At 36.4% G+C, this 26854-nt stretch overlaps 5 protein-coding genes across 6 annotated transcripts; 4 read left to right on the plus strand and 1 right to left on the minus strand.

The window, feature by feature from the left end:
• The first annotated feature begins 3020 nt into the window (after positions 1 to 3020).
• On the plus strand, positions 3021 to 4678 carry LOC135799877 (uncharacterized). Its single transcript, XM_065313101.1, has 2 exons — positions 3021 to 3304; positions 3363 to 4678. Exons 1-2 carry the CDS (start codon positions 3184 to 3186, stop codon positions 3764 to 3766), a joined length of 525 nt encoding a protein of 174 aa, XP_065169173.1. The 5' UTR covers positions 3021 to 3183; the 3' UTR covers positions 3767 to 4678.
• Positions 4679 to 5513: 835 nt separating this feature from the next.
• On the plus strand, positions 5514 to 8604 carry LOC135798574 (L-asparaginase). 2 transcript variants are annotated; one of them, XM_065311441.1, is made up of 8 exons: positions 5514 to 5551; positions 6573 to 6688; positions 6950 to 7185; positions 7244 to 7580; positions 7636 to 7751; positions 7814 to 8005; positions 8137 to 8250; positions 8400 to 8604. In XM_065311441.1, the coding sequence occupies exons 1-8, from the start codon at positions 5529 to 5531 to the stop codon at positions 8439 to 8441; spliced, it is 1176 nt and encodes a 391-aa protein (XP_065167513.1). In that variant the 5' UTR covers positions 5514 to 5528; the 3' UTR covers positions 8442 to 8604. The 2 variants fall into 2 exon arrangements, with proteins under 2 accessions (XP_065167513.1, XP_065167512.1); XM_065311440.1 differs by lacking the exon at positions 5514 to 5551 and adding an exon at positions 6038 to 6167.
• A 154-nt stretch (positions 8605 to 8758) lies between these two features.
• LOC135799753 (uncharacterized) lies at positions 8759 to 15817 on the plus strand. Its single transcript, XM_065312960.1, is given in 9 exon segments — positions 8759 to 11057; positions 11060 to 12295; positions 12347 to 12545; positions 12601 to 12879; positions 13049 to 13507; positions 13581 to 13919; positions 13984 to 14883; positions 14943 to 15470; positions 15473 to 15817. Coding segments are annotated over 9 exon segments (6030 nt in total). The 5' UTR covers positions 8759 to 9230; the 3' UTR covers positions 15736 to 15817.
• Positions 15818 to 18929: 3112 nt separating this feature from the next.
• LOC135798589 (uncharacterized) lies at positions 18930 to 20097 on the plus strand. The gene is made up of 3 exons (XM_065311461.1): positions 18930 to 19095; positions 19148 to 19648; positions 19702 to 20097. Exons 1-3 carry the CDS (start codon positions 18989 to 18991, stop codon positions 19859 to 19861), a joined length of 768 nt encoding a protein of 255 aa, XP_065167533.1. The 5' UTR covers positions 18930 to 18988; the 3' UTR covers positions 19862 to 20097.
• A 43-nt stretch (positions 20098 to 20140) lies between these two features.
• On the minus strand, positions 20141 to 22824 carry LOC135798588 (uncharacterized). Its single transcript, XM_065311460.1, has 3 exons — positions 22638 to 22824; positions 21985 to 22567; positions 20141 to 21887 (listed from the first exon to the last, which is right to left on the minus strand). The coding sequence occupies exons 1-3, from the start codon at positions 22684 to 22686 to the stop codon at positions 20639 to 20641; spliced, it is 1881 nt and encodes a 626-aa protein (XP_065167532.1). The 5' UTR covers positions 22687 to 22824; the 3' UTR covers positions 20141 to 20638.
• Positions 22825 to 26854: the final 4030 nt, after the last annotated feature.

A 26854-nucleotide genomic window follows, 5' to 3' on the forward strand; every position in this document is an offset into this window, starting at 1 on the left:
CAAAAATGTAGGTAGATAAAAATTGTTGGAGGATAAACGTTGGTACAACGTGTTCCGCAGATGTGAAAAAATGATAGAAAGACGAAATAATTAATATTCCAAAAAAGAGAGTTACCCGCTATTTTACAACCTCAATGGAATATTCCTCAACTCATCTCCTCCACAGATGTTCGAAATTTAAAAAAATTGGCAATATACTACTCGCATTATAGCTACAACTTTCTAACGCAATATTCAAGAAAAGGTCACAAAAATTCGTGGCAGAAAACATCCAAATTTTATTTTAAACAGTTTGCCATAAAGAAAAAAAATCGGAGATAAAAAGTTTTAAGTCAGCTATATATCCGTGACGGTTGCTTTGCGGACACGTGTGAAATGCCGTTTTGGACGCCAAGTGAAAACCAATACGCTATACATAAAGGCTGAGGTCAAAACCAACTGATGAAGTATTTGTGGAATTACTATGTCTATATGGGACATATAAGTGCCAGGGGCCCCCCAGGCAGCCGGGGCCCTAGGCGCGCGCCTAGTGCACCTAGGCCGTAATCCGCCACTGAGGCAACCTAATACACTTGAAAATTTTCCTCGGCCGCCATTTTTTCTACCCGATTAATGGCATTTCCTGTTTATTTTATGAGTTAACTTAGTTTTGATGGTAATGAATGTTTAAACATAGCTTTCTTCAAATAAATCGTTAGTCACAAGTCACAAAATTCTAAATCCACGTTTGAAAAATTTGTCTAGAAATTAACACCAAATAGCATGATATGCTTAGGTTTATTTACGTGTGGAGCATTTGATTTGTATCAATTTGAGCGTTTAGCGTCATTTGACGTATACTTGAATTATAACACATCAAAGAACAAACATCAACAACATTCTAAATAAAAATAAAATTGTGTATTGATTGTGATTGTAAAATATTGTTTTAATGTGCACGCCATATTCTAAATTTACATTATGATGGTTCATTGGCAGGTCGTTAATTGTGATTATCTTTGTGCATGCGAAAAGTTCGTAAATTTACCGAAGTAGAAATTCAATACTTTAACGATTGTGTGCGTTACTCGTACATGTAACGCATTCTAAAAATCAATTTTCTGTGATTACACTACAATTTTCCATGGTAATGTTTTAATTTAGTAATGCAACACAATATACGTGTGATTCCGATGTAATGAACAGTGGGTGTCGTTCATTTTTTGTCCGCCTCCGTACGCTTTCAGTGTTTTTCGTACACGGCGTACGTAAATCGATGAAAAAGACACGCGAATCCTTAATAAACCCGAGCCTGTGCCGGCGTTCACATACGTCCGGCTATTGTCCATCCATTAGCGTTACTATATTCCGTGCCCTGGACATTTGTTTGGTGTTTGGTGTTTGGTTTGGAAAAGCGGCGTTTGCGAAGGTCACTTTGGTAAAAGCAATTGAACTTCAGGAAATTCGAGCAAACACAAAACCGCGGCGATTCGGTCGTAATAGAAAATCGAAGTCGAAGTCAAGCGGTAACGGTTGGCAAATAAAATTAAATAAACAAATGAAGCGCGTAAAACGAGCGGAAGTAAGAGCCTTGCCACCGCGGGAACTTGAAAGCGTACTGAACGCCATTACGACATGCATCGACACATAATTATTTATATTCGAGCGACGTATGTTTGACTTTTATGTTCTTTCATGAGTTCAAGTTTATTAACAACGATAATAGTGTGCTTTATTAACGAATTCATTCCTGGTAGCAATTTTATTTCAACTTGTCACTTATAAACAATGAAAATGTGGAAAACGTGAGTTTTACTCACAACTGTTGGTTTTCTCACCGGTTACAATGTAAAGTTCACAAAACTAACACTTGAATAACATTCAATGCACATATTATTATTATACTTACACGCAGAAGTACGTGACAAACAATTGAAAGGAAAATCAATACGAACAATGATTTTTTTGGCTAACAAACAAGAACAACAACAAAAAAACGAAAATATATTATATGTGATTTTCCAGATATCATACAAAACCCAAAAAAATCCAGTTACAAATGAAAATACTAAATATTTAATTTGAGTATTGCATGCAACACAATTAACATGATGGATTTGATTATTTGGTTGCCTAATATACACAAAAAACTATTTCTTAGATCAGTATCAGTCTCGCATGCTCTATTAGCCTAAATAAATATGATTAAAGTGTGATTTTAAAAATACTTAGTAGTAATCCTAAAATCTGCTTATATCAATCAACTCGGTGATATAAATACGAGATCTAAGCTTAACCTTCATGTCGACCGCGGCTCATCGTTTTATTTATTTGAGTTTTCTGCATCTCAAAACAAACGCGGCGTTTATAAAAAGAATAGCTATCAAAATGCCCTTGATGTATGCTAAAGTTATGCAACCAGATGTACACATATTGAATTAATCGTATACTATGGTTTTTATTATTTACCTACCCACGAAAAGTTGGAAAATTCGGAAAAGCACCGCCGCGGCGCAACAGTTCGCTGCGTCGTGTAGTATTGCGTTGGGCGTCGCGACGCGCCGCGTCGGGCACTCGGCCAAACGAGCGTCGTGCTTCGAGCTTCGCGCATTGAAAATCCGCATTGAAAACTCGAGACAAAAGCTCAATTATTACGTGCATGTGACCCCTAACACACTGCATGTTTTAAGACGCGTTTAAAACATTTAAAGTAAAATACTAAACAAAAAAACAAGAAAATTATAACTATAAATATTAAATAGTAAAAAGTTTAGTTTTGCGTCTCTTAAAGTGAAAATTTCGTTTCGGAAAACATGTGCTAGTTAACGATACGTTTGTTTGGTGTGATCGTCGTCTGTTTAACGTCGCGTGTTTCATTTGTTTCGACATTTGCTTTCCACCAAATTATTTTTACCTTTGCGCAGACAGCGGGCTCGTTGTGTGTGACATTTACGGCCGCAAAGCAATTATTTCTACCTGACTCATCATTTGCTGCGACATAACCTATCATATAGACTAGTAGTGAGGTTAGGTGTGTGATTTTTGAGTGAAAGTGCAGTAAACTTCGTCAAAATTTTCACCACAACGTTATTGCCGCCCGGGTCCGGTGAGGCGGGCAGTAGACGCCCCAGCCGCGACTACAGCAATCACCATCATCATCTTCTGCAACAACAATCGCCACCAGCGCAGCACCAAGACCTCAGCATGCAGAGAGTCATCAGTTTACAGACGAGCAGAAATGCGGATCGTGGAAGTAGTGAATTCGTCACTAAACGACTTTGTTGTAGTTTTTTGTTTTCTGTTGCATTTCTTTCACTTCTCGGTGGTAAGTTTTAAAAATTTAACGATTTATATCAAGAGTTATATAAAAATGGCTTCCCTAGGATTTTTACTAGGTCGTTATGCAACCGATAGAGCAATCCTGCTGAAAAATGCAGCGTTGCAAGAAAGACAGCACACTGAGGAGAAATTCAGTCACGATATCATGAACAATCTGACGTCGCTGATGAACGACATCAATCGCTCCATCAGCGACGCCCACATCACCGACTTTAATCTCTACCTGCGGAAGTTAAACTGCACCGACGCTTCATTAACCACCCACCACAATGCAACGCATTTCGACGCCAACATGGCGACTAATGTAATCAATTTAAAAACCACACAGTTCCTAAACGGCCATCTTAGGTTACTAAGCGCGTGTTTTACCGACATCTATACGTATCTAGAGGAACTACCACATGATCCAGGGAATAAAGATACGGTTACGTCTATTAAGAGCGATTAACGATGCACAAACACAGTTTTAAATCAATTGAGATTGATTACGCGTTGTTTTCGTACGCTGTGCGAATATTTGTGAAGATTTACGAGTGATTTGGTTCAAAATGTGTGTGAGTTGTATACGATTTCAGCGTGTACGTATATGAAACGATGAAGTTATTGGCCAGTAGTCGATAAACTGAATTTATTGCGCTCTACGCGTCCGACGCACGGAAATTTTCAACAAAGTCGTAATTAATTCAGTGTATTATCATGCCGTTAAAATTTATCGACACGTTTTCAAACAGAAGTTACGCTCGTGCAGGTCGCGTGCAGATCGTGTTAATCATGTATGATTATGATCAATGTTTTCATTATGAGTGATGATGTTACCATAATAAAACAAAATTTGTTTTGTGTATATTATAGCTTTCCACAAGGTGGCGACACTTTAATATAGGAATAACTTTAGAAACACAAATATTAATAATATTAATATCAATTTATTTATTAATATTTATAAACATATTAAATTATTAATGTTAAACATGACTATATTGTTTATTTAAAGTGTTAAATATTTTATTTTACCAAAAATGGAAGAAAAGTCAATTTTGTAAATGTTGGCAACCCAAATAACACAACAACAGAAATATACGCACCATTTTTTGTATTGTTGGAAGTTCCATGACTAAAGTCACTTTTATGCATGGAAATTAACTTTAAAATAGAGTCGTAAAAAGTTAACAGGCTATAATACGGCAATGAATGTTAAAAAAACTATATCAATTATTTTTTATACTGCGTTGACGTTAATAACACTAGTTATGGCATAATTATGTACTTTTAATGTTATCAAACCAAGTATTAAGGTTAATTGATTCTGTTTGTACAGATATATTACGAAATAAAGTTAAATAAAAATTATCAGTTTAAATTAACGTTTTAGATGGATTTACGCGTCCAAATGTCTGACAATGCAGCGCTCTGCAACAGAACTTATAAATATATTTGGCTGGTGTATTTTTAATCTTATGGAAACACACGAACAAAGTCATAAAACGACACTATTTTTATTTTACAAGCGTTGTTTCCGTTTTTATGCAAAAATTTAAACAATAACAATAACTGTCAAAATTTTGCTAATAAAAACAAACAAACATGTTAATTTAACAATTAAAGTAATATATTATTAGATTAAACTATGAAGTCGAAATTTTCCCGATTATTTTGTTTCAAACCTCGTATTTTCTCTTCACTACAATTCGGTAATGACCCAAAACGTTATTATTCCTCGGTAATTGTAAACTAATACTAATTGTCTCGTCAGTCCAGACTGTAGTGAATTATCGCGTTATCAGTCTGGTTTGGCAACTGCACATTGCAAGAAGTCAAGACTTTTGAAACGCACACATTGATCGTTTCGGGCGTCGTCTGTCTAGTGATCTATGACACGTGTTGTGATCGTGAATAAATAATAATCTATTGAATGATTGAAACATGTTGAATATATTGCTGCACTCTTTAGCGCGCGCGCGAGTTCGGTGATAACCCTCTATGTGCCTATTTGGAATTTCCACTGATTCATCGCGCTTGCATAATATAACATCGCATATCGTTTATTTTTCAGCGATTTCTTGGAAAAAGTTTATGCATCGTAAACAATTCTTGGAAATCGCAACTAAATTACATTAAAATCAATTATAGTTATTTCTGGATCTGTGATAAGAAACAAAAGTTAATTATTGTGTTTATAAACATTGGATATTTTATTTATATTTTTCAAAATGTTCAATAATGGACATCTCAGGTAAGTGTCAATATCATAACATAATAAATCGTTTACCGCTATGTATCACAAATAATATCACAAAAAATCGATAATTAAATGTGTGTCTGGTTTATTCCTCATGTCATGGTCGAATTGAAATACATTTAAATTCACTGTAATTTGTTTCTATTTATTTGTTATCCATCTGCATTGTTATTATGTTTTTAAGACAAAGAAACAGAAAATTGCCTTTGCTGCAGGCCTTTGATATAAGTCTAATCAATAAATTACTTGTTGTCTTGTAGATGTGTAGATTATTATGCGGTAAACTAAATAAAGAAAAAGATACTCTTGATAAATTGATGATAACAACCGGTGCGGTGCCGCTGTTAACTTGGATTCTTCCTTAACCTTTTGCTTTTCAAATCGATACTACGCTAAAGCGCAAATTATAAATTTTATGTTTATTGCGTATAATTTCCATGTAATTTATAAAAAAAATGTTGAAATATTTAATTTTAGACAGTTTTTGACGTTTTAATCATGAATCATCATCAAAATTCATCAGTTTTTCATAAAATCATCACAATTCATCGTTTTAATGCAGAAATCCACGGAAAATCATGTTTATTCGTCTTATAACAATTTTATTTCGGTTTGTATTTAAGATACACTAAGATACATTTCATTGTTCATTAATATAACAAAATCTTATGTGCAAATTGTCAATTTGCGCATAAACTAATTTAGCATCGATGCGATAACATTATTAACATCACCACTACACCTAAATACACGTCTAATGCTATGATAAAACGTAATAACAAACGTGTTAGGTGTGAGTGCACAGTCAAATCAATCGGTTTCAATTAGCGTTTGATTCAATGTGTTAGCGCGCTTGATAATACGCCGAGCAGCGAGTCAGCAACGCGAATCATATATAAGAGACGTGTTAACGGATCAACATCAGTATATTTGCAGAAGGCTTAACATCAACATATCAAATAAAAAAATCTGCTGATACTGAGTAAAATTGTGATATTTGTGTTATTTTATCAAGGAGTTACAAAAGAGCTTATCCATTCAACATGAGACTCGTGCACGGAGATGAAAGTCGGAAAGTTTTGGTGCTTTACACTGGTGGAACCATTGGAATGATGCGAAATGTTGATGGAGGTTAGTTTTTAATGCCTATTTATATGATTAAGTATAATTGGTTGCCTATATATATAACTATAGAAATTAATTTAGAGCTTAATTCATTTTTGTGGAATTTTTTACTTGTTAACATCAATCAATTAAAAATGATTCACAAAGACGTAATAACAGCGTCTGACGTAAGGTTCTGTGATTAATAAATTGCACTTTGCTACGTATTATTATTCATGCCTTCATTAAATGATTTCATTGTTTACATCTACTATGTTTGGCTTGCAGTATATTCACCAGCTCCAAATGCTTTTAAACAGAAAATTCATTCGTTGCCTGAGTTGCACGATGAGTTTTTAGCCAAAAAGCTCTACGATGGTAACGTCCCGGAAGGACATTATGTTGTGAACGGAGCGCCATCTACTAAAAACGTGATAACCTATATGATCAAAGAATACAATCCATTGTTGGACAGCAGTAATATGTCTATTGATGATTGGACGAGGATTGCTACTGATATTTATGTAAAAATTAAATTCTAACCTCAATTTTAACTTAACCTAAATATTTTTATATTCTTAGCAATCTTACCATGACTATGACAGTTTTGTTGTTCTTCATGGAACGGACACATTATCCTACACAGCATCAGCGTTGAGTTTTATTTTGGAAGGACTAAATAAAACCGTAGTTGTAACAGGATCACAAATACCTATTTTCGAACAGCGCAGTGATGCCAAAGACAATTTCCATTCGGCGCTGGTCTTCGCCGCGTGCTATAACATCCCAGAAGTTTGCGTGTGCTTCGCGAATCAATTGTTTCGAGGAAACCGGACGTTGAAATCCAGCTCGAATATGCTCAACGCGTTCAGCAGTCCTAATTATCCTTGTTTGGGCAAAGTTGGTATAAGTTACAAAGGTGAAAATGAGGTTTAAATTATCCACGTGCAACTAATTTTAACTTTTGTTTATAGTGCATAAAGAATACATCCTGAAACCAGAATATTCAAATTTTGATTTAAAACTACATAATACCATGAATCATAATGTTGGAATTTTAAATATTTTCCCAACAATAACTGCTACAATGGTAAAATTAGGCTTTTAACAAAAATTAATAAAAATCTAAATTTAAATTTTTTAATTTTACAGTTAGAAGGATTTTTAGGATCAACTCCAAGAATGGAAGGTGTTATTTTCCAAAGTTACGGCATAGGTAACATTCCTACTGCAAATGAAGACTTAATGGACGTTTTGAGATGCGCTGTTCAAAATGGCGTCATTATCGTCAACGTAACCCAATGCATACAAGGAACAGTTGCTGCCACCTATGAAACTGGCAAGGTATTACATATTACTTAATAACACGTGAAGATAAATAAATGCCCACGGTGTATGTCAGAATTTAATTACATGACCACTTAAATTCGTAAACGACTGCATGTAATAAATTACTCTCTGTGTCTCTGTTGCAGGCGTTGGAAGAAATTGGCATTATACCAGGCTATGACATGACGTGCACAGCGGCGTTGGCCAAACTCTCCTACGTGCTGGGCCTGAAACACCTCACGTTGCCAGAGAAGAAGAAGGTATGTGACTTGCTTCTTAACGACTGCAATTAATTTGACTGTCGTCGTAAATGTCTGCAAATGTTTCCGCTTCCAACTAGTTGCTTAATCCTCTTTTAAGGTTCATAAAATAAATCATGTTTAAACATTGTTTTTCTGCTTTTTTTCAGTTGATGACGACGAATCTACGTGGAGAATTGACACCTCATTAAAATCATTTCATTTTTATATTCTCATAAGTCTTTTATTTAATTTTTAAGTAATTTGTATGATTGCGTATCAATTTCGATACAATTTTAATCGTACATGTGTAAGAATTACAAGTTACGTTTGGGCTTAACTTACATTTTAAGTATTAAACACATTTATGTTGTTTATGTTTTGTTTTGGTTGATAATTGCTCTGTAAATTTAATTTTTTGAGCCTGATTCTATTTTCTACTGTAAACTGCGCTCATCAGCTGCTTGCCAAATCGTCGAATCGTTTCCTGATCAATCGTGCACTGCTTGTATTCTTCCGAACAGTTATCTCCTCGTAAACCACTGTCAATAGCCGCTTGAAAAACGGATCCATCTACAAGTTTGTTAATCCAGGAATTCGTAGCTAGACCATCGACGATTTTATCTGTACTAGTTGCTTTGCCCATGACGAGACGCTTGTTTGAATCCTTCACCGTCCAGCAAATGGCGCGCTGCACACAAGATGTCGAATCAATGTTATGATCCGTGAGGGTCTTGTCGATGGACGTCATAAACCTCCAGATTGATGATGTGGCCATAAAATCGTCACCTACGGCAATAAAATCAAGTTGGTTCAAAAACAACGAACAATCACTTTAAAATATTATTGTTTAGCATGTCATAATAAATTTGTGCGTCACGATGCGATGATGAAGTGAAGTGAAAATTGTGAGTTGTATTTCGTCCGTACAAAATTTACAGCCATTATAAAAATCATCGAGTTTTTGCTTTTGATTCAAAATCATCTACACGCATGTAGTCATGGAGAAATTGTACATGCTTGAAATATTTGTTAACAAAATAGTCTTTGATCAATTGCCCGTACCACTCAAACGGAACATCGTAGTCCGTGCTACCTGCCCTAATATTGCAAGTTTGGAGATTATGACTGATGTTATGGGAGCTTTGGAGAATTTAGAAGCTAAGGAGAGGAGCTCAAAGAATAAGCGTGTTGATATTGATTGTGGGCGTTCCGTTTTGTTTCCTATGGACGCGAAGAAAATGAAAGAAGTCCTCAAGAAAGAAAATTTAGAAATAACCGTGAGCAGCAGAGAGGAAGATAGCACTACTCCAATAGCAGTTGCCAAGTTACCATGGGACCACGAGTTTATAAACATGGTGGATAACTCCATAACTACCACCGGATACATAACCCCCGTTGATTTGGAAGATGATTTCCACATGATCCTAAATAATAATCATGCTGCTGTGATATCCATGTTCATCAGACTTTCGTACTTGGGAAGTTCGGTTTACACCAACACTCAAAGACTGGTCACAAAAGATACAGCAGATACTGGTGCACCCGGTGGTGCTCCAGCGACGTACCTCTTTAAATCAGTAGACAATGCCACTATATTCAAATGTACTCGTTATGGCATGGGATCTGATAAAGATATTATGCCTGTTGGAGCCATTTACAATATTGCTAATAAAAATGATGCCGGTGCTAACCCCCAAAGGACTTCTTTTCGAAGAAGACAAGCGACAAAGTCAACGGAAACTTTGTTAACTTTGCGATCTAACAAATTTAGTACGATGTCAATTGCACCATCCGTATTCTTTGGGATGGGTGAATTGGATCGTTCTGCAATGTTGCAGAATGCTCTTGCTTCAACCGATAGTACAATGTCGTTAAAACCTGGACCTGTCAAAGGTCAAAAATATATGGACCTGACTGAGTTGCATATGGATGTGAGCACTTTCTCAATGTTGGCTAACGCTTTAGGAATGCACGTGTATCAATCTTCTGTTAGTAAAGATGATTTTGGTGAAGATGGCGGAGAAGGTGAATCTGGTGAAATATATCCGCTTTTTGTGGATTATAAATCTTTGACGGTTAAAGAGATTGAAGAACGTCTTTGTAAACATCCTGATTGTCCAGCTGCGAAGTTATTTAAAGATTATGGAATAGGTCCTCTTGCTAAAAATATTACTGGTCTTGGTGGTTTGTATAATGATGTGGAAGCACCTTGTTCCTATGGTTTAAGTCATTGTAATGGAAACATTGATAATTATGGTCCACTGGGAAGATTTAGGAGGCCTAAACAAGTTGAGGAACCATTTGTGCCACAAAGTAACTGTAAATGTGGAAGGAAGTCATCAACAATTTCAACTGATTCCAAAGGTTCTAACACTTCTTCAAGGAGCAAACAAAAAGGGAAAAGTGAATGTTATACCCATTGTCCAGAAAATCCCATGAAACTTAAACCACCTTTGAGGTTAAAAGGTGGGGCCCCGCTTGGACCTACTTGTGATCCTGTTCCTAACCCCATGACAATGTGTCAAGACCTTATGGATGAATTTAACAAAGTTTTAAAAGATTACAAAGATGCTTTGGGACCTTGTGGTCTGGCAACTTGTCCATTTGCTTTGACATTAGTTGGAGATAATTGTGCTGAAATTTGTAACTCTACAGATCCAGAGTATCTAAAAGAGTTTGTAATTTGGCCAATCCAGAAATCCTTTTGGAGGAAAAGAATGAGTTTACCGGTTGTGGTGTACCAAATTGTCCGTATAAACGTGCTGCTATTTCTCCGGCAGAAAAAGACTATTCAAAGTATAAAGGTATGCCTGGTTGCGGATATGCAAAGTGTCCCTTTGTAAAGGCTAAACTAGGAATGGAACCAGAAGAAGATAATCATATCCCAGCGTTTAAAGACTATCAAAAACAAGAAACCTATAAGTTCCGGGATGCTCTACCACCTATTCACTGGGATTGCCCTGATCCTCTGCCCAAAGGTGATTGTAAAAACCCAGATTGCCCTTATGTGAAACGTGATGCTTTGATTAAAAAGTATTTCCCTGAACCGTGTTGCCCCTGTGGAAGTCCTACATGTCCTTATGTGTGTGCACCCTGTACGTTTCCGGGATGTCCCTTTGCTATAGCAGAACCGTGCCCACCTGTATGTCCATACACACAACCACCTCCAAAAGAACTTAAATGCACAGCTTCTGTGTGTCCATTTGTAAGAAATTCTGATGCACGGTGTGAGAACCCCGAATGTCCATACAAAATCTACGAAGATAAGTTGGCCGAGTGCGCTGCTTGGGAACGACAGCAAGCTCTTCAAGCCGAAGAAGAGGAAGAGGAAGGTGAAGAAGAACCTTGTAAACCATGTGGACGTCGATCAAGCAAGAGTGCTAGGTGTTCATCGTTAAGAACTAGCATTGCATCAACATCCAAAATACAATCCAGTACTAGAAGATCAGATACCATAGCATCAAGTAAAATTGAAAGGTCATCGGAACCTTGTATTCTTTCTGGAGCTGCAGAGAAAAGGGATTCTAGAAGTGTTCCTTGTAAACCAGATACTTGTGGTAAAGGTGACAAAGTGTGTGATGTGTGTAATCCAGATAAAGCTGACAAAAAAGAAACCATAACTAAAAAATCTGTTGACTTAACAAGTAAATCAAGCAAATATGTTAAGGTGGAAAAGTCTGCACAACCCCTGATAACTAAACAATCTTTGAAAGGAGTTGCAGATGAAGATAAAAATGTAAACCCAAATGGTATTTTAAAAAGACCACACAAAGAGGGTTCTATTTCTGCTAAAAAACCACTAAACACTGTAAAAATACCAAAACCGACTAAAGCAAGTAAAAATGCACAGAAAAGAGCACCCAAAGGTCGTCCCATGTTGAATATTACAAATAATCCATGTCCGTTATCTAAAATGTGCAAAAAGTTTCCATTCCGGTATGATAGGAAATCATACAAACCATGCACGAAAATTGGTCATCGAGATTGTGTTCTTCCAAAGTTTTTGGTGCCAAAGTGCATGGGCTGGTTGTGGAATATTCATGAAGATATTTGTGGTCTTAGAGTAAGTAAACAGTTGACTTATGGATTTTTAGTATAATTTTGTAATTTTTAGCCAAGAAGAGGATGGAAACCGGGTGCAGTTAGCAAAATGATTGCTTTCCGCATGGATTACTTCAACGCAATGAGAGAAAAACGTCCGTTTGGACATTCGCAATCTAAACATGATGAAATAGGTCGGAAACCATCGCTACCCACGGTTCAAGTTAATAAAAAGGGTGGCGTTGTTAATGTTACGATGCATCCTATCAAAGGTATTATTGCAGAATGTCAATTAAAGATATTACTCAATTTTAATTGTATTTATAGAACCTGCAGAGATTAAGAAAGTTGGAGATGGAAATCCGTATATGGATTGCACACCAATTCAGTTTAAAATTACAAAGAATAATCCTGAAAAGCAAGCTAAATACTGTTACTGTGGTGATCAACTGTCGGATACTGATAGTAGTGAATTGGATATTGAGTTTTCACCGCCAGGAGCTATGATTAACCCACGATTGATGCACAAGAATGAGTTGATTGAGGAAGAAGTTCAGTACGATATTAACGATATTCCTATACCGCCTAAACCTCCTAAAGCCAAAGGTAAGGGCAAATCCAAATCGAGTAAAACTAAGAAAAAGGGTGGTAAAAAGAAGAAGAAGTAAAATATTAATTACAACTCAATTACTTTCTGCTGTAATTTTGGAAACAAAAGCATAGATTAAATCAAAATTTTAAGTAAATTTGTGTTTTACTGAGTTTTACTTTTCAGGTGGATTATGGGCATACTTTCAAAAGAAACTAATGGTATTAAAACCAATTAGTGTTGAAATCAATCTCTCGGCATCTTCTTTATTCTTCAAAGAAGATGTAGTTTTAAGACTACGAGGTGGATGTGATTCTCCTTGCCATGATATTCCGATAAGTGTTAAAGATGTCATTAAAGGAGGCAATGCAAATAATATTGCTAGACCTGGAAGAGTTTTAAGGTTAAGAGGAGGTGGTCCCATGAGAAATAAAAAACATGATCCACTGAAGATACAAATGCCGAGTGTCCAAGGTCTTTGTAAAGATCTAATGAGCGACTATAATAAAGTAATGGATGATTATAAGAAGGCTTTGGGACCTTGTGGAACAGCAACTTGCCCATTTAATTACAATGTACGTGAAGAAGAGTGTAAAAAAGTTTGTCAAGTCACGTGCCCACAACCATATTGTCCACCAAAATTAGGTTAGTTAAGAACTTTTTGTCTTAACTTAACTTTTTCTTCTTAAATGTAATCAATTAACGGTGTTTTAATTAGGACCATGTACGCAACCAATATGTCCACACCTACCGGAATATAGCAACGCAGAAGATTATGAAGATGAAGTAGATTTGGACGAGTACAAAGCGTGTTATGAAAGTTGTGTAGCTCCTAGACCCGACGGTCAACCTGCGGTACCATGCAGAAGGTCAGTGTGTCCCTTTGGTAGTACTACTCCTGAACTGTGCCCCACTTGGGAATGTCCACAATTAGAAGATTGTAATATTGACACTTGTATAACACCCACGGATCCATGTGATCTTCAAGTTGAAGACACAAAAAGAAGAAACCCATCCGATGTCATAAACATATATGCCCATATAAAATGGATGAATTGACTGTTGACGATGTTAACCCTTTTCAAGAAAGATTAAATCTAAAAAAGGTTGTGGGTCACCAGACTGCCCACATTCTAATAAATATCAAGCTGAACCTGAAGTGGTAATGCCTGTGTTCCCTTGTAAAAGACCTTGCCCCTCCATAGATGATTTACCGCCAATTCATTGGGATTGCCCTGATCCATTACCAAAAGGTGAATGTACTAATCCCTTTTGTCCCTTGAGAGAAAAATTACCATGTGGACATTGTCCAATTGATGCCAGGCATTGTGGAATGCCAGGATGTCAATTTGCGGGAGATTCTATTTGTCCTCCAACATGTCCCTACACTCAAAAGAACCCACCAAAAGATTTGGAATGTCGTCCATCAGTGTGCCCCCTTGCAAGACCAGCAGGTTATATAAACATGCCGTTTGTTCCGCGAAAAGATAAACCTTGTGGTGACCAATGTCCTTATGCAAAAGGTAATAAAAAAAAGAAAGGCTGTGGTAATCCAAAATGTCCATACCAAACTTGTATGGATAGAGATGGTTTAAATGCGCAAGAAGATTGTGGGAATCCAATGTGTCCATATCGTATCGCCGCTAAGAAAAGAGCAGAAAAAGAAAAGGAACGTGCTAAAAGTAAAAAACAAGACGAATTAGAAGGAACTTTTCTTTCTCTCAGTAGCCCATTAGCAGAACCACCACAAACAAAGACAACCCCATCCGCAGCAACTGCTGTTTCTCTTCCATCCGGCAAAGAAGAACGTCCTAGTATAAAAGCTGAGACCTTAAGAAAATCAGGCGCTAAAATGTCTACTCAAGGTATTCTCAAACTAATTAAATCCTCAATGCAAAATTTAACTGCAGTGTCTGATTCTGCCGATCCAACCGCATGTCGGGAATTATCATGTGCTCAATTTATGGGAACTCGTGTCTGTAAAAAATGTCAGCAACGTCAGCGTGAAGCTGAAGCAACCGGTACAGATTTAAAAACGTTAGCGACCAAAAAAAGTAAAGTCACAGCAAAATCTAAAACAAACCGAGAAAGAAAAGAAAAGCACGTGGTTACGTTTATGATAAAGGTACATATTATCCTGGAGTAAAATTTGGACATAAAGACTGTAAACGTCATCCACATAGAGTTCCCTGGGATATGGGATGGAGGTGGAACCTTCATCAACCTTACACACAGTTAAAACCACGTGCTGGATGGCGTCCTGGTGCTATTGGCAAGACGATTCTTAAGTTTATTAATCACGAGAGGAAAAAGTTGGGACTTCCACCAAGACCTATGATCAGAAATGCTTTACCAAAGATGCACTATTCAAAATCTGCTTCAGATTTAGACCTGCTGTCGAAAGTACGACGTAGCCGCACACGTCTGAGTGTTACACGTTTGAGTAAACCTAAACCTACATTGACTATCAAAAAGAAAGATGGCGTTGTCTATGTGACCATGAATCCATTGAAGGATCCCAGTACAATGGAACCTAATGAATATCCATATTTAGATTGCAGTCCATTGGAGTTTAAGATCTCCAAGAAGAAACAAGACGATGAATTTAAAAGTGTTTGTGTTCTGGAGATGACCCTGATGGTACATTCGTGTCTCAGGATGAGTCCAGTGAATTGGACATTGAATTCACTCCACCTGCAGGAATTGTCAGGCCTGAATACATGTCAAAGCGCAAACACATTTGCCACACTGAAAGTCAATATGACAAGAAAGATCTTCCCAAATCTGAAAGTAATTTAAAAGAAAAAGGAGGCAAAAAGGGTAAGAAGAGTCAAAAGAGTAAAAAAGGTAAAAAGGGCAAGAAGAAAAAGTAATTTCTTTGATATTATACGTGTATATGATTTCATACGATCAATCATTTCATTTATAAGATTAAAACAAAACATTGTCATGTCATATTTGGTCCATTTTTGCTTTCAAAATGGCGTCGAACAAATGAATAGAATTTCACGAGCTGTTTACTGCGACGGTGTAATTTGCGAATGCAACTAGGCGCGCAAAAATGTTTTCTTCGAGAAATTGATGACTTTCACTCAAGATGCAGTGATGAAAAATGAAATTATTCACTTACTGCGATATTTGTTGCCATACTGATTCGAACTAGAAGTATGTTGTGCGCCTGGTTTTAGACCATGTTCACCATAAGTTCCCTTTGCGTTAAAAGATGATAAGTTGCTGGTACGACAAAAGCCGCCCAAAAGCCATCATGCCAGCTAGCGCCACTGCACCAATGTTTAAATTGGCCATGGCGCCATGGCCCAGTTCGGATTTGACCGGTATGCTGATAAACGGCACCGAAAAATCCAATTCGATCTGTTTATATTTAAAAAATTAAGCATAAATGTTTATGGTATTGAATTATATTACTTACATTGATACTATCGTCAGCTTCGGTATTAAATGTCAACAAACGATTTTGCCTCGATTGATATTCGTGCTCTTTCTGATGGGTGTAATGTTGCTGACGATAATTCTCGGTGTAGTTATCCGCCCGGCACACACTCGCGCACACCGCGATAACGATGAGAAAACACAAAGCACTTGCATTACTTTTCACGTAGCGCGACATTTCGTTTTATTGTTGTTGACTGTGTAGTGGTGACTCCAAATTGGCCAAAATGGTGTTACTCTCCTCTAATGCTAGCCAACAGCAAATCAAACAATGATCTATGCACTTAACTTTGTTTTGTTTTTTGTTCTTTTTGATGATAATCGCGGTTTTGCAGAGTGTGTGCTCGCGACGTTGCGCACTCGGGGCGATCCGTCGAACTGATCTCACACCTCTTCGCCAGTCGGTTATAAACCATTCCATCTGAAGTACCGGTAAACCATGAAAACGCTAAGAGTAGTAAAAGTAGTAAGAGTTGAAAAGAAAGCATGCAGACATAACAAGAGTACACGGAATGGACGCCAGGCGCATTCACGTCTGGTCGCGCAGCAATAAATTATATCTACATAATTTCTTTTGTTGTCACATTCGCGCGTCAAAAATGGACGTTTAGACAAAAGTAGGAAGAGCATGAACGTGAACATGCACATATAATATTTGAATGTCTCATTAGAAGACGCTATGGTGGCGCTTTCGTGCAAAAATTACAAGCCGTGAAATGTCTCACAACTATACGCTCATTTACGTAATTGTTTGGCGCTTTTTGATTATGAATGCGAGTGAAAATTAATGTTGAGTTAATTTGTTTGCCATGACACTACAATGGCAGGAATAGAACATGAATGCATTTGTTAAATTGCGAACGAATTCTTGCACTCAGAACAATACTGACACGACTCGTGTTGGACGAGGGGGTTATTAATGGTTTCGCTGTTTAATCTGTTTTAAACACCAGAAACGACAAAATGTAAACTGCACCGGAGTGTAAACAATTAGAATAGAAAACGATGTTATGAGCGCTGGTAATCTGATAATTTTCTGTTGCTTTTGGAGTTTAATTAATTTAATTATGACGGAAATATATTATAAGCTTTTATCAATTTATCGTAAGCCAAATTAAGTTGTTTGGAAATAAATATTAGTAAATCAGTGTAAATTATTTATCTAATTTGGGTTTGTACATAAAAATTTTGCAACCAAAAGAAGATATTTACTATTTCCTTTTGTTTTAACCTAACAGCACTTTGCACAATCTTACAAATCTGAAATATATTTCAACATTTAGTATTATTGTTTCTAACAAATTCTTGTTTCGTTTTTTAACTAAATCTTGCCAAATTTAAATCAAAATTATAACAAGGAACACTTAAAACTAACGAAAAATGAAGATGACACATTGTTACGTGTTATAATAAAGTAAAATAATATAAAGAAAAGAAAGCAAACAATAATAAATGGAATAAACATTAGCAAGACAATAAAGTTGCATATATCACTTCTGTTACATATTAAAGAATAGCCAAAAAAACGCACATAATAATTATAAAAATTAAGATCTTTATTTCAAGTTATGCAGCCATAAAGAAAGGTTAGTAACTTTTATTTTTTCGTTTTCTTTATCGTACCACATTTTTGATTTAAAGTAGGCAAAGATTTAGACTTATATGTAGCATTGCTTAGAGCTATTCATATTGTGCATGACTCCTAGTGGTATTTCGTAATGATTTGCTCTGCTGGCTGGACGACGTCAGCACGAAGAAGAAACACTATTGTCACGTTCTCCTCAAAGAAGAAGCTACTAGAAAAAAATGTAAAAACCTTAACTTGATTGACAAACAAGCAAAAAATATGAAAATAAAAGTGAATAAGTCACTTATTGTGAATGAGAATTGAAAGTGAAAATTATTGAAATAAAATTAATTAATTAATTTATTTTTTATTTTTTTATTTTATTTTATTTTATTTTTATTTTTTATTTTATTTTTTTATTTTTTATTAAACAAAATTCAGAAAACACAGAAACAAATTAATTTTAGTTAACTCCAAACTTTATTTCTAGTAGGGTCTGTACTTGTCAAAGATTTCTATAAAGATTTATATATTTATATTCATTAAATCTTACTTTCGGTAAATACTTTCATACTTTTTAATTTAGTCGCTTCTAGTCTTCATTATTGTCGAACAATTCCTGATTAACTCTTAACCCTGTATAAATAAATACATTTCTATATTATTCTTTCTTTGTCACCATTCGCGTTGTTATTCTCTGCTGCGGCTTAGATTTAGAGAGCGAAAAATTCAATCGGCATATAATGACGCTGGAAATTAACGAACGAAAGTGAAGATGGCATACAACACCGCGCACGCCATATTTGCAAAACACAATTCGTCCGTTTCTACTCCGCCATTTCTATACTTCCGTCTCGTTTTAGCTCGGCTAAACTAATTGATCCAAATGCGGTTTTCTTCTTGTCTTCGTGTTGGTTGTCGTCGCGGTGTCGTCGAACCATCGCGTTGAGACATCGCGCATTGTCCATTGTCTCGTGCCCTCTGTACCGCGACACTCGCAAACGTATAAAACCATCCGGTAATGTCGATTAAGGCATCAGTCGCCGCCAACGACTTGGTACCAACACAGCACCACAACAGCGCTAGAAATCAAACAGAAGAAAGTCAAGATGTACAGCAATCAAAGGACATTTTTGGTGGTCATGGGAGTCGTGATTGGTTTGAGTGTAATGGTCAGCGCATCGCCTAGTCCTAAAAAGTACAATCCAGATGAAGGGTAAGATTTATCTCATAAACTTTACAAAAACTTTATTTAAAATTTTGCTTAGATTCCAACCAAGCGTGCGCTATTTCGAACAGCAAATCCAGAATGACACAACACCTGAAAAACACAGTAAAGCATCCACCAAGGATGAACCTTTAGATCGTCTTCAGCGTTTTGGCACATCAGCCCTTTCAAACTTTGGTAATACCGGAAGTGGAGTGGGTTACCAGAACAACGGCATGGCTTACGGAATGGCACCACTCAAAATCGATATCGGAGGCATTGCACTTGGCGCATTGATTGGTTTGGGCGCCATTTTGATTGTTCCTAAACTAGCCAATGTCTTCTCCAATGGCGGCGGCGGTTATGGTTACAGAAGCCTAGAAAACGACATGTCTTCCATCACAGACCTCTTAGCTAAGGTTGACAACTCCCTGGAACAACACAACATCGACAGCAGTTCTTGTATGCAACGCATCATCTGCTCATATGTCAATGAAGCTCAGAAAGGAGTTGAAAACGGAAAAGCTAATACCGTTGATCAATTGGTCTATGCTGTTTCTAAGTAAGTAAAAATTATAAACCAAAATGTAAATTATTTACAATTTATTTGTTTAGCAATTCACTCTTCTCCTACCTTTTGGATGGGTCAACGATAAAACAAGCAATTGACATGGGCAAACAAAATGATCTTGAAAAATGCGCATCGCTGTATACCAAGTGCCCGGTAAGCAAAGACAACGTGATGCAGATAATCAGCACGCTGTTACCAGCCTAAACGTAAACTTACAGCGCTCATTGCATTTGCATAGATAATTAAAGATGGCGGCCACCGCCGGCTTGGCCAGCCGGAAGGGGCGCGCTTGTTTGTAAATTCTGTAGATGCCTTGCTAAAAAAACTTAATTTTTGTTTGTATGCTCAGCGCTCGTTGTGTAACTCTTGCACACACATCTTAGTTATCTAGTTATCATAACGTAATCTAAGAATATGTTTATGTATATTGTTTGTTTGAATAAAAACGAAAGCGGAATGAAAACAACATAACAATGTACCACATGTCTTACACAATGGAATTTAATTTTAATCTTTTACTATTTCGTAGTCTTCTTTTGATTGTTGTTGCGCACCGTGTCAAGTGCCTTCATAAGTTTGGTGTAGCTGTCGTCAACATTAGCTGAAGCATCAGCTGTGGACGTACCCGGAAGTGATTCGTAGTCTAATAGAACCGAATTGCTTCTTGATTGTTCCAAATTGTAATTGTTACCATCACTTTTTAATTTCAGTAGAATATTACGCAATGAATCATCTTTTATTATATCATTTTTCTTGTCTTTCTTGTCAAAATTCCATTCGGTTGAATCGCGATCCTTTTTTGAAGAAATCTCTTCTAGAATATTTCTAACAACTTTTGATGCTTCATTTATTACATTTTCACTTGGGCGCTTTTCTGTGTCTTCTTTTCTACCACTTTTTAGTGTTTTAATAATGTGATCCATTGAAAAGTTGACTGTTTCTTGTTGCCTTTTAAATTCTTTAGGGAACTACTTCGAGTCTTCAAAGAAAAAATGATTTCTTTTGCTTTGGTTCTTGATATCCACTGTCTGGTGACTTCAATAAGTTGCTAAATGAATTCCGGCGTTTTGAAGTTAAATCACACAGAATAGAATCACACACAGCATTCATAAATCGCTGTTTTGTTTTTGTACTAATTTCATCAGTATAATCTGATTCATCATTTTGACAGAACGTGCTTAACATTGGTGTACTTCCCAAATTCAGTCTTAAAGGGTTTGAGGATAGATTATAACTTTTTGTTGTGTTTGCCAATGGGTTATACGGAGTAAACATTTTATCCAAGAATAGAGGAGTAGGTTCCACCGTGTTGAACATAACATTTTGCATTCTATGACAGGGTTGTAATTTAAATCCGTAATCTTCAAATTTAGGACATGTTGTCGATGAGTAGACGTTGACGCCAGATACAGATGGATCATGCTGAACACTTGCTGTTTTACAGATAATTGTTTTGGTTTTAGGTTTTGTTTTATTTGTATATCTAATCTCATGTTCAGAAATTGATCGTGGGCTGTTTCTAGTCGTATTTGGAGGTGATCTCATGGTACCATATTCATTCCTCCCACGAGAATAAAAAATCGGACGTTTATTACCTTGATTTTTGTTTGATTTTTCTTTTTGGGAGGTTTCTCCCTTATCTCTAAAATCGTGGCCGGGATGGTAACGATTACATACCCCACAGGCATTCCTACAGCACCGGCAACATCTTCGTTTTGCACAGCAACGTTCTGTTTGGGTATCAATTGTTTTTGGTTCAATATAATTTTCCAAGTCATCAGTTTGAACATTGCAGGTATTGAATTTTTTACGGCATGGGCAACAGCAGCAACAATCATCTGAATCACTTCCTGGTTCATCAACATATTCTTCCTCAGAATAGTAATCTTTTGGGGCAGTTTGAAAGTCTTCACTTGAAAAACATTCATTACGGTGTAATATTCCTTTACGGGTACGTGGAGGATACTCTTCAAAATCAGGATCAGCTTTAGCTATGCTGTAGCCTTTTGGACACCAAACGCAAGATGTCGGCTGGTGGTGGGGACAATTCATATTTTCTAGATACGCATTGTACATGTTGAAATCTTGGGAACCGGAAGGCTTTCCATGCATGTACTGCTTGAATTTTTGCATCATTGATGGGTTTTGAGGACATGGGCATGCGCAGGATGTACAAGGTGAGTAAGCAAAAGTCGGTTTCATTCTATTTTGGCAGCAGTAACACTGATTCCTAAACGAAATGAGTATCAAACATCAACTATTAACCTAATACTATGATTAAGTATATTTTAACAATTGTAAACTGATTATGATGATATTTACATTACCAGTTATCACTTTTCTTTTTGCTACAACACCACCATTTCTTTTGTTTCTTCTTTTTTGGGGCTACATAGTAGCGCGTTGGAGGAGGTCGAGAGTGTCTATATCCGCCGGTAACTACCACTCTCTTAGGTGGTTCCTCACAAGCGCAATATAACTCAATAGAAGGTCGTGGTCTCTTGCAAACCGTACAACAAGGCATTTTGTCATCAATTAACTCGATTCCGTTGCCTTGCCTTTGTTGATTTTGAACTTTTTCAACAAATGTATTACTAAATCTGTTGGTAGTTTTTGTTCTTTCGGGTTGTAACTCTTCGGTGCTTCTTTCATATAATTGACGATACTCGTGGCAGTGCGAGCAATATTCATCGGACCGTGTTAGATACCTTCCCAAATTTTTAAGGTGATTATAAGAAGATTGAAGAACGGTTTTAGTGCGTTTAAATAAATGAGCGTATTGTAATTCTGACAGATTTTCAATGATGACGTTTTCGCTGGAGGTAGATTGCGCATTTCTTAGCACGCGGTCCAACGCCGAAACATGAATGCCTTGATTTCGACGTTTGGTAATGCGATTTTCGCGTTTATCTAGCAAAAATAATATCATTTTAATTATTTATATATTTGTAGTGTTTGTATATATGGATCGGGTGATTACCACTATAACTTGGAGAACATTCTTGGGGCTCACAATTTACAATAACCATTAATTACCGCGGAATTACCAAAAACACCAAAATTTTATTTGAATTAAAATGATATACCCCCATTGAAACCGCCAAACGTTGACAATACTTTCATATTGCCAAACAGCGATTGACGTATAATCTTTTTACGTGTTTTATGACAAATTTTCCCAATGACAAGCATAAGCTATGACTTTATGCTTATCGCGTAAATAAACAATTCCCTGCATAGTTTCATAAATTAAAAATCCTGCATTTTGTGCATTTCTAAATGCTATTTTATAGTTTAAGAGACGCTCTACATGTTAATTGACAATATGTACTGCATACAAAAGTGGAAACACGTGGAAACATTAATTATTGATTATAATAGTCTAAATTGTGGGACTAGTATCTGTCGCATTCATAGATGACACTAATCGAGTTATACGGCTTAATTTTATATTTATTGACAAACGTGGGCACAAGAATAGTTTTGTATACAATGCTGTTATCTGCGATTCGGTGTAAACAACGTTTTTAACGCATGTGTCCCGCGCGCTGTCTCCTAGCGCGCATCAACTTGCTGCATGCAGCGAAGTCTAGTTTAGTTTAGATCACAGGTAATGTGCCTATTGCAAATTCGTGTACAAGATCGCGTGCGATCAACGCGCAGCCGACTTTGCGCATCTACTGCAATTCGTGCACAAGGTCGCGTGCCGTCGACGCGCCGTCTTTGCGCACCTCTTGCTTTCTTATCATATACTGTCCCGTCGTTGTTTACGCAGTTCGGCTGCACTGTCGGTGGATTGCAGCCAGTTTCATGCCGGTCGCTGGTTAAAACAGTTGTGTTTGGAGAGACTTATATCGGTTATTCGAACTTCAATATTCTAAATTTGTGTTATTCTCGGAGATCAATCGACAATTTATTTGTGCGTGGCGACTATAGTAATTTGTTTAATGTTCGGAAATGCCGGTTTTGATCGCGTTTGTTATGTATATTACAAGTCACGTGATAGTGGATTTGATAACATTCTTCACTCGGCGTGGTGTTTGGTGTCGCTTATTAAATTAATCGAATATATATTGTCCCCATGTTGATTCTCATCATTACGAAAGTTCCATCAGGCTCGTGTAAGTATTTTTTATCTAAACAGCATATATTGTCTATTTTGTGTTGATTGTTAATTATAACATAATTCAATTGTATGAAATATTTTCGTTTTAATATATGTTTTCGTTTAGTTACAGCACTCGTTGGGCCTGGCAGTCCGATAAGTTGTACACTGGTAAGTTTATAATTCAATTATATTTTTCGGTCAAATTTACATTTGTTGTTTATAAACAAGAATTTAATTCTTAATTCTGTATTTCTCTGAATAGAATTTTATTAGAAAATTCCGTAACGCGAGTTATATTGAAAGTTGTGTGTGTGCGCCGTAGTACTCGTTGCGCTAGGATTTGTAGTTTTGTTGTTATAACACACGAACGCGGTGTCACAATAAATTCTAAATCATTTTCCCCGATGCGGAATTTAATTCTGTATCTCCCTGTATTGAAATTTATTTACCGCATTTCCAGATATGTACTGACTTTTTTGCATATTTTTGTTGCATATTTGATAAATGTGTTTTTAAGTTGATAAATATTTTCAAAGGTTAGATGGCGCGACGATGTACGGTTTTGCATTAAATATTGCTTGTTGGTGGTAGTGAGTGCACACCGTGTCCGTGTGGATCACGCGATTTCGCGCAAGAAATAAGTTTGTTTACCTGCAGGTATCGAATCTTTATTTCGTGGAATCAAAACACACCATTGCTGTTTATTATATTAGCATCGTAAATTTAAGCAAATATTCTGCAATTCATTCATGAATATAACTAACAATTTTATATTAATTCTAATACATTTTTATTATCAGCAGATGATTACGGACTAATGTGTTACCTGGTAAACGAAAAACGATGCATGTTCAAATTAAATATCACTTAAATATTTGATTTAAAATATGTCAATCTGTCAGCATAAGAAATCAGAACTACGCAAATCAAATTTTAATTTTTTATTATCTTTACTAATCTAAATTTCGAAACAACTGTATCATTTATAGATGGCAATAGCATGGACTAAAAATTGTAAAATAAAACATTGTGTTTGTTGGAATACAATATACACTTTCTTATCGCATTGCCGTGTGTCGTCATTGCCAGCACCTCACGCCGCATGTTGCTGCACCTTAGTTTAGTTTTGATCCCAGGTAAACTGCCAAATGCAATTCGCGCATAAGGTCGAGTGCCAATGACGCGCCGCCGAGTTTGCGCATCTATTGCAATTCACGCACAAGGTCGCGTGCGATCGACGCGCCGGCTTTGCGCACCTCTAGCTTTCTTATCTTAAATTGCCTCGTCGTTGCTTATGCAGTTATGCAGTTTTAGCTATCCTATCTGATAGAGAATAGTCCGTAGATTAAGACGCTGCAATCAGATCCTGATTGGTAGCTATCGCTTTTAGTTTAAGAGATATTAATTATCAAAAATCAATTTTTTCTTAAGATTAAAAATTTAATCTCACAGATTTCCGTTTTAACTATCCTATCTTATAGAGACTAGTCCGTAGATTAAGATGCTGCGATCAGATCTTAAATATCTCTTTTAGTTTACGAGATATTCGCGTTTGAATAAAATGGGCAAAAATTGAGAAATGTCACTTTTTAGCACTTTTAGTCGCGATTTTCTACCTTTTACTGTAGGAAATATAATTATTTTATATTTTTATCGGATAGAGAATGTTCCAATCTTTCATAATCAGCAATTCGTTGGTTGCTCTGGCTTTTAGTTTAAGAGATATTAATTATCAAAAATCGTCGAAAAAAAGTATCAAGCACCCCCCCTTGGCAATTTTTTCTTAAGATTAAAAATTTAATCTCACAGATTTCCGTTTTAACTATCCTATCTTATAGAGACTAGTCCGTAGATTAAGATGCTGCGATCAGATCTTAAATATCTCTTTTAGTTTACGAGATATTCGCGTTTGAATAAAATGGGCAAAAATTGAGAAATGTCAATTTTTAGCACTTTTAGTCGCGATTTTCTACCTTTTACTGTAGGAAATATAATTATTTTATATTTTTATCGGATAGAGAATGTTCTAATCTTTCATAATCAGCAATTCGTTGGTTGCTCTGGCTTTTAGTTTAAGAGATATTAATTATCAAAAATCGTCGAAAAAAAGTATCAAGCACCCCCCCTTGGCAATTTTTTCTTAAGATTAAAAATTTAATCTCACAGATTTCCGTTTTAACTATCCTATCTTATAGAGACTAGTCCGTAGATTAAGATGCTGCGATCAGATCTTAAATATCTCTTTTAGTTTACGAGATATTCGCGTTTGAATAAAATGGGCAAAAATTGAGAAATGTCACTTTTTAGCACTTTTAGTCGCGATTTTCTACCTTTTACTGTAGGAAATATAATTATTTTATATTTTTATCGGATAGAGAATGTTCCAATCTTTCATAATCAGCAATTCGTTGGTTGCTCTGGCTTTTAGTTTAAGAGATATTAATTATCAAAAATCGTCGAAAAAAGATATCAAGCACCCCCTTGGCAATTTTTCTTAAGATTTAAAATTTAATCTCACAGATTTCCGTTTTACTATCCTATCTTATAGAGACTAGTCAGTAGATTAACACGTTGACGACGGCGCGGTTTTTGAGTGTCCGCCGCATCGGGCGGCATTTGAGCATTGTCAACTCCGTCTAATTAATTCAGCTGTGCGCCCTGGTAGTTATGCATTGCTATAGCAAAAAGCCATTGTTTTTGCAGGTGCATCGCCATTTCTTTATTTTCTTTGTAATGAATGCCTTTATCTTTAAAGTCCGACCAAAAACCAAAACTATGTATGAACTGAGATGGCAAGTGACGACCGCGACTTAGTCGCGAGTTAGCCAAACGACGCACGTTAATTCCCGGACACTGAATTTCGGGTCGGCCAAAAGTTTCAGCCAATTTTTGGCCGAAACCGAAATTGAAGCCGAAGCCGAAACTGAAATTTCGGTCGGTCACTATTTATAATAATATGTAATCTGAGTGACACATTTAGTGACAAAGATGCAAGGCCCTGATTGTATAGGTGTGGCGAGAAGCAGATATAACCTAACCAGTGGCGGAGTCAAAAATGAATAAGCTTCGTTTCAAGTGAGCCGTGTACC

This window comes from Atheta coriaria, unplaced genomic scaffold, assembly GCF_025399875.1.
Source record: "Atheta coriaria isolate IRGN ID8LTWV9N9 unplaced genomic scaffold, Caltech_Dcor_3.1 hic_scaffold_9_pilon, whole genome shotgun sequence".
Classification (NCBI taxonomy): domain Eukaryota; kingdom Metazoa; phylum Arthropoda; class Insecta; order Coleoptera; family Staphylinidae; genus Dalotia; species Dalotia coriaria.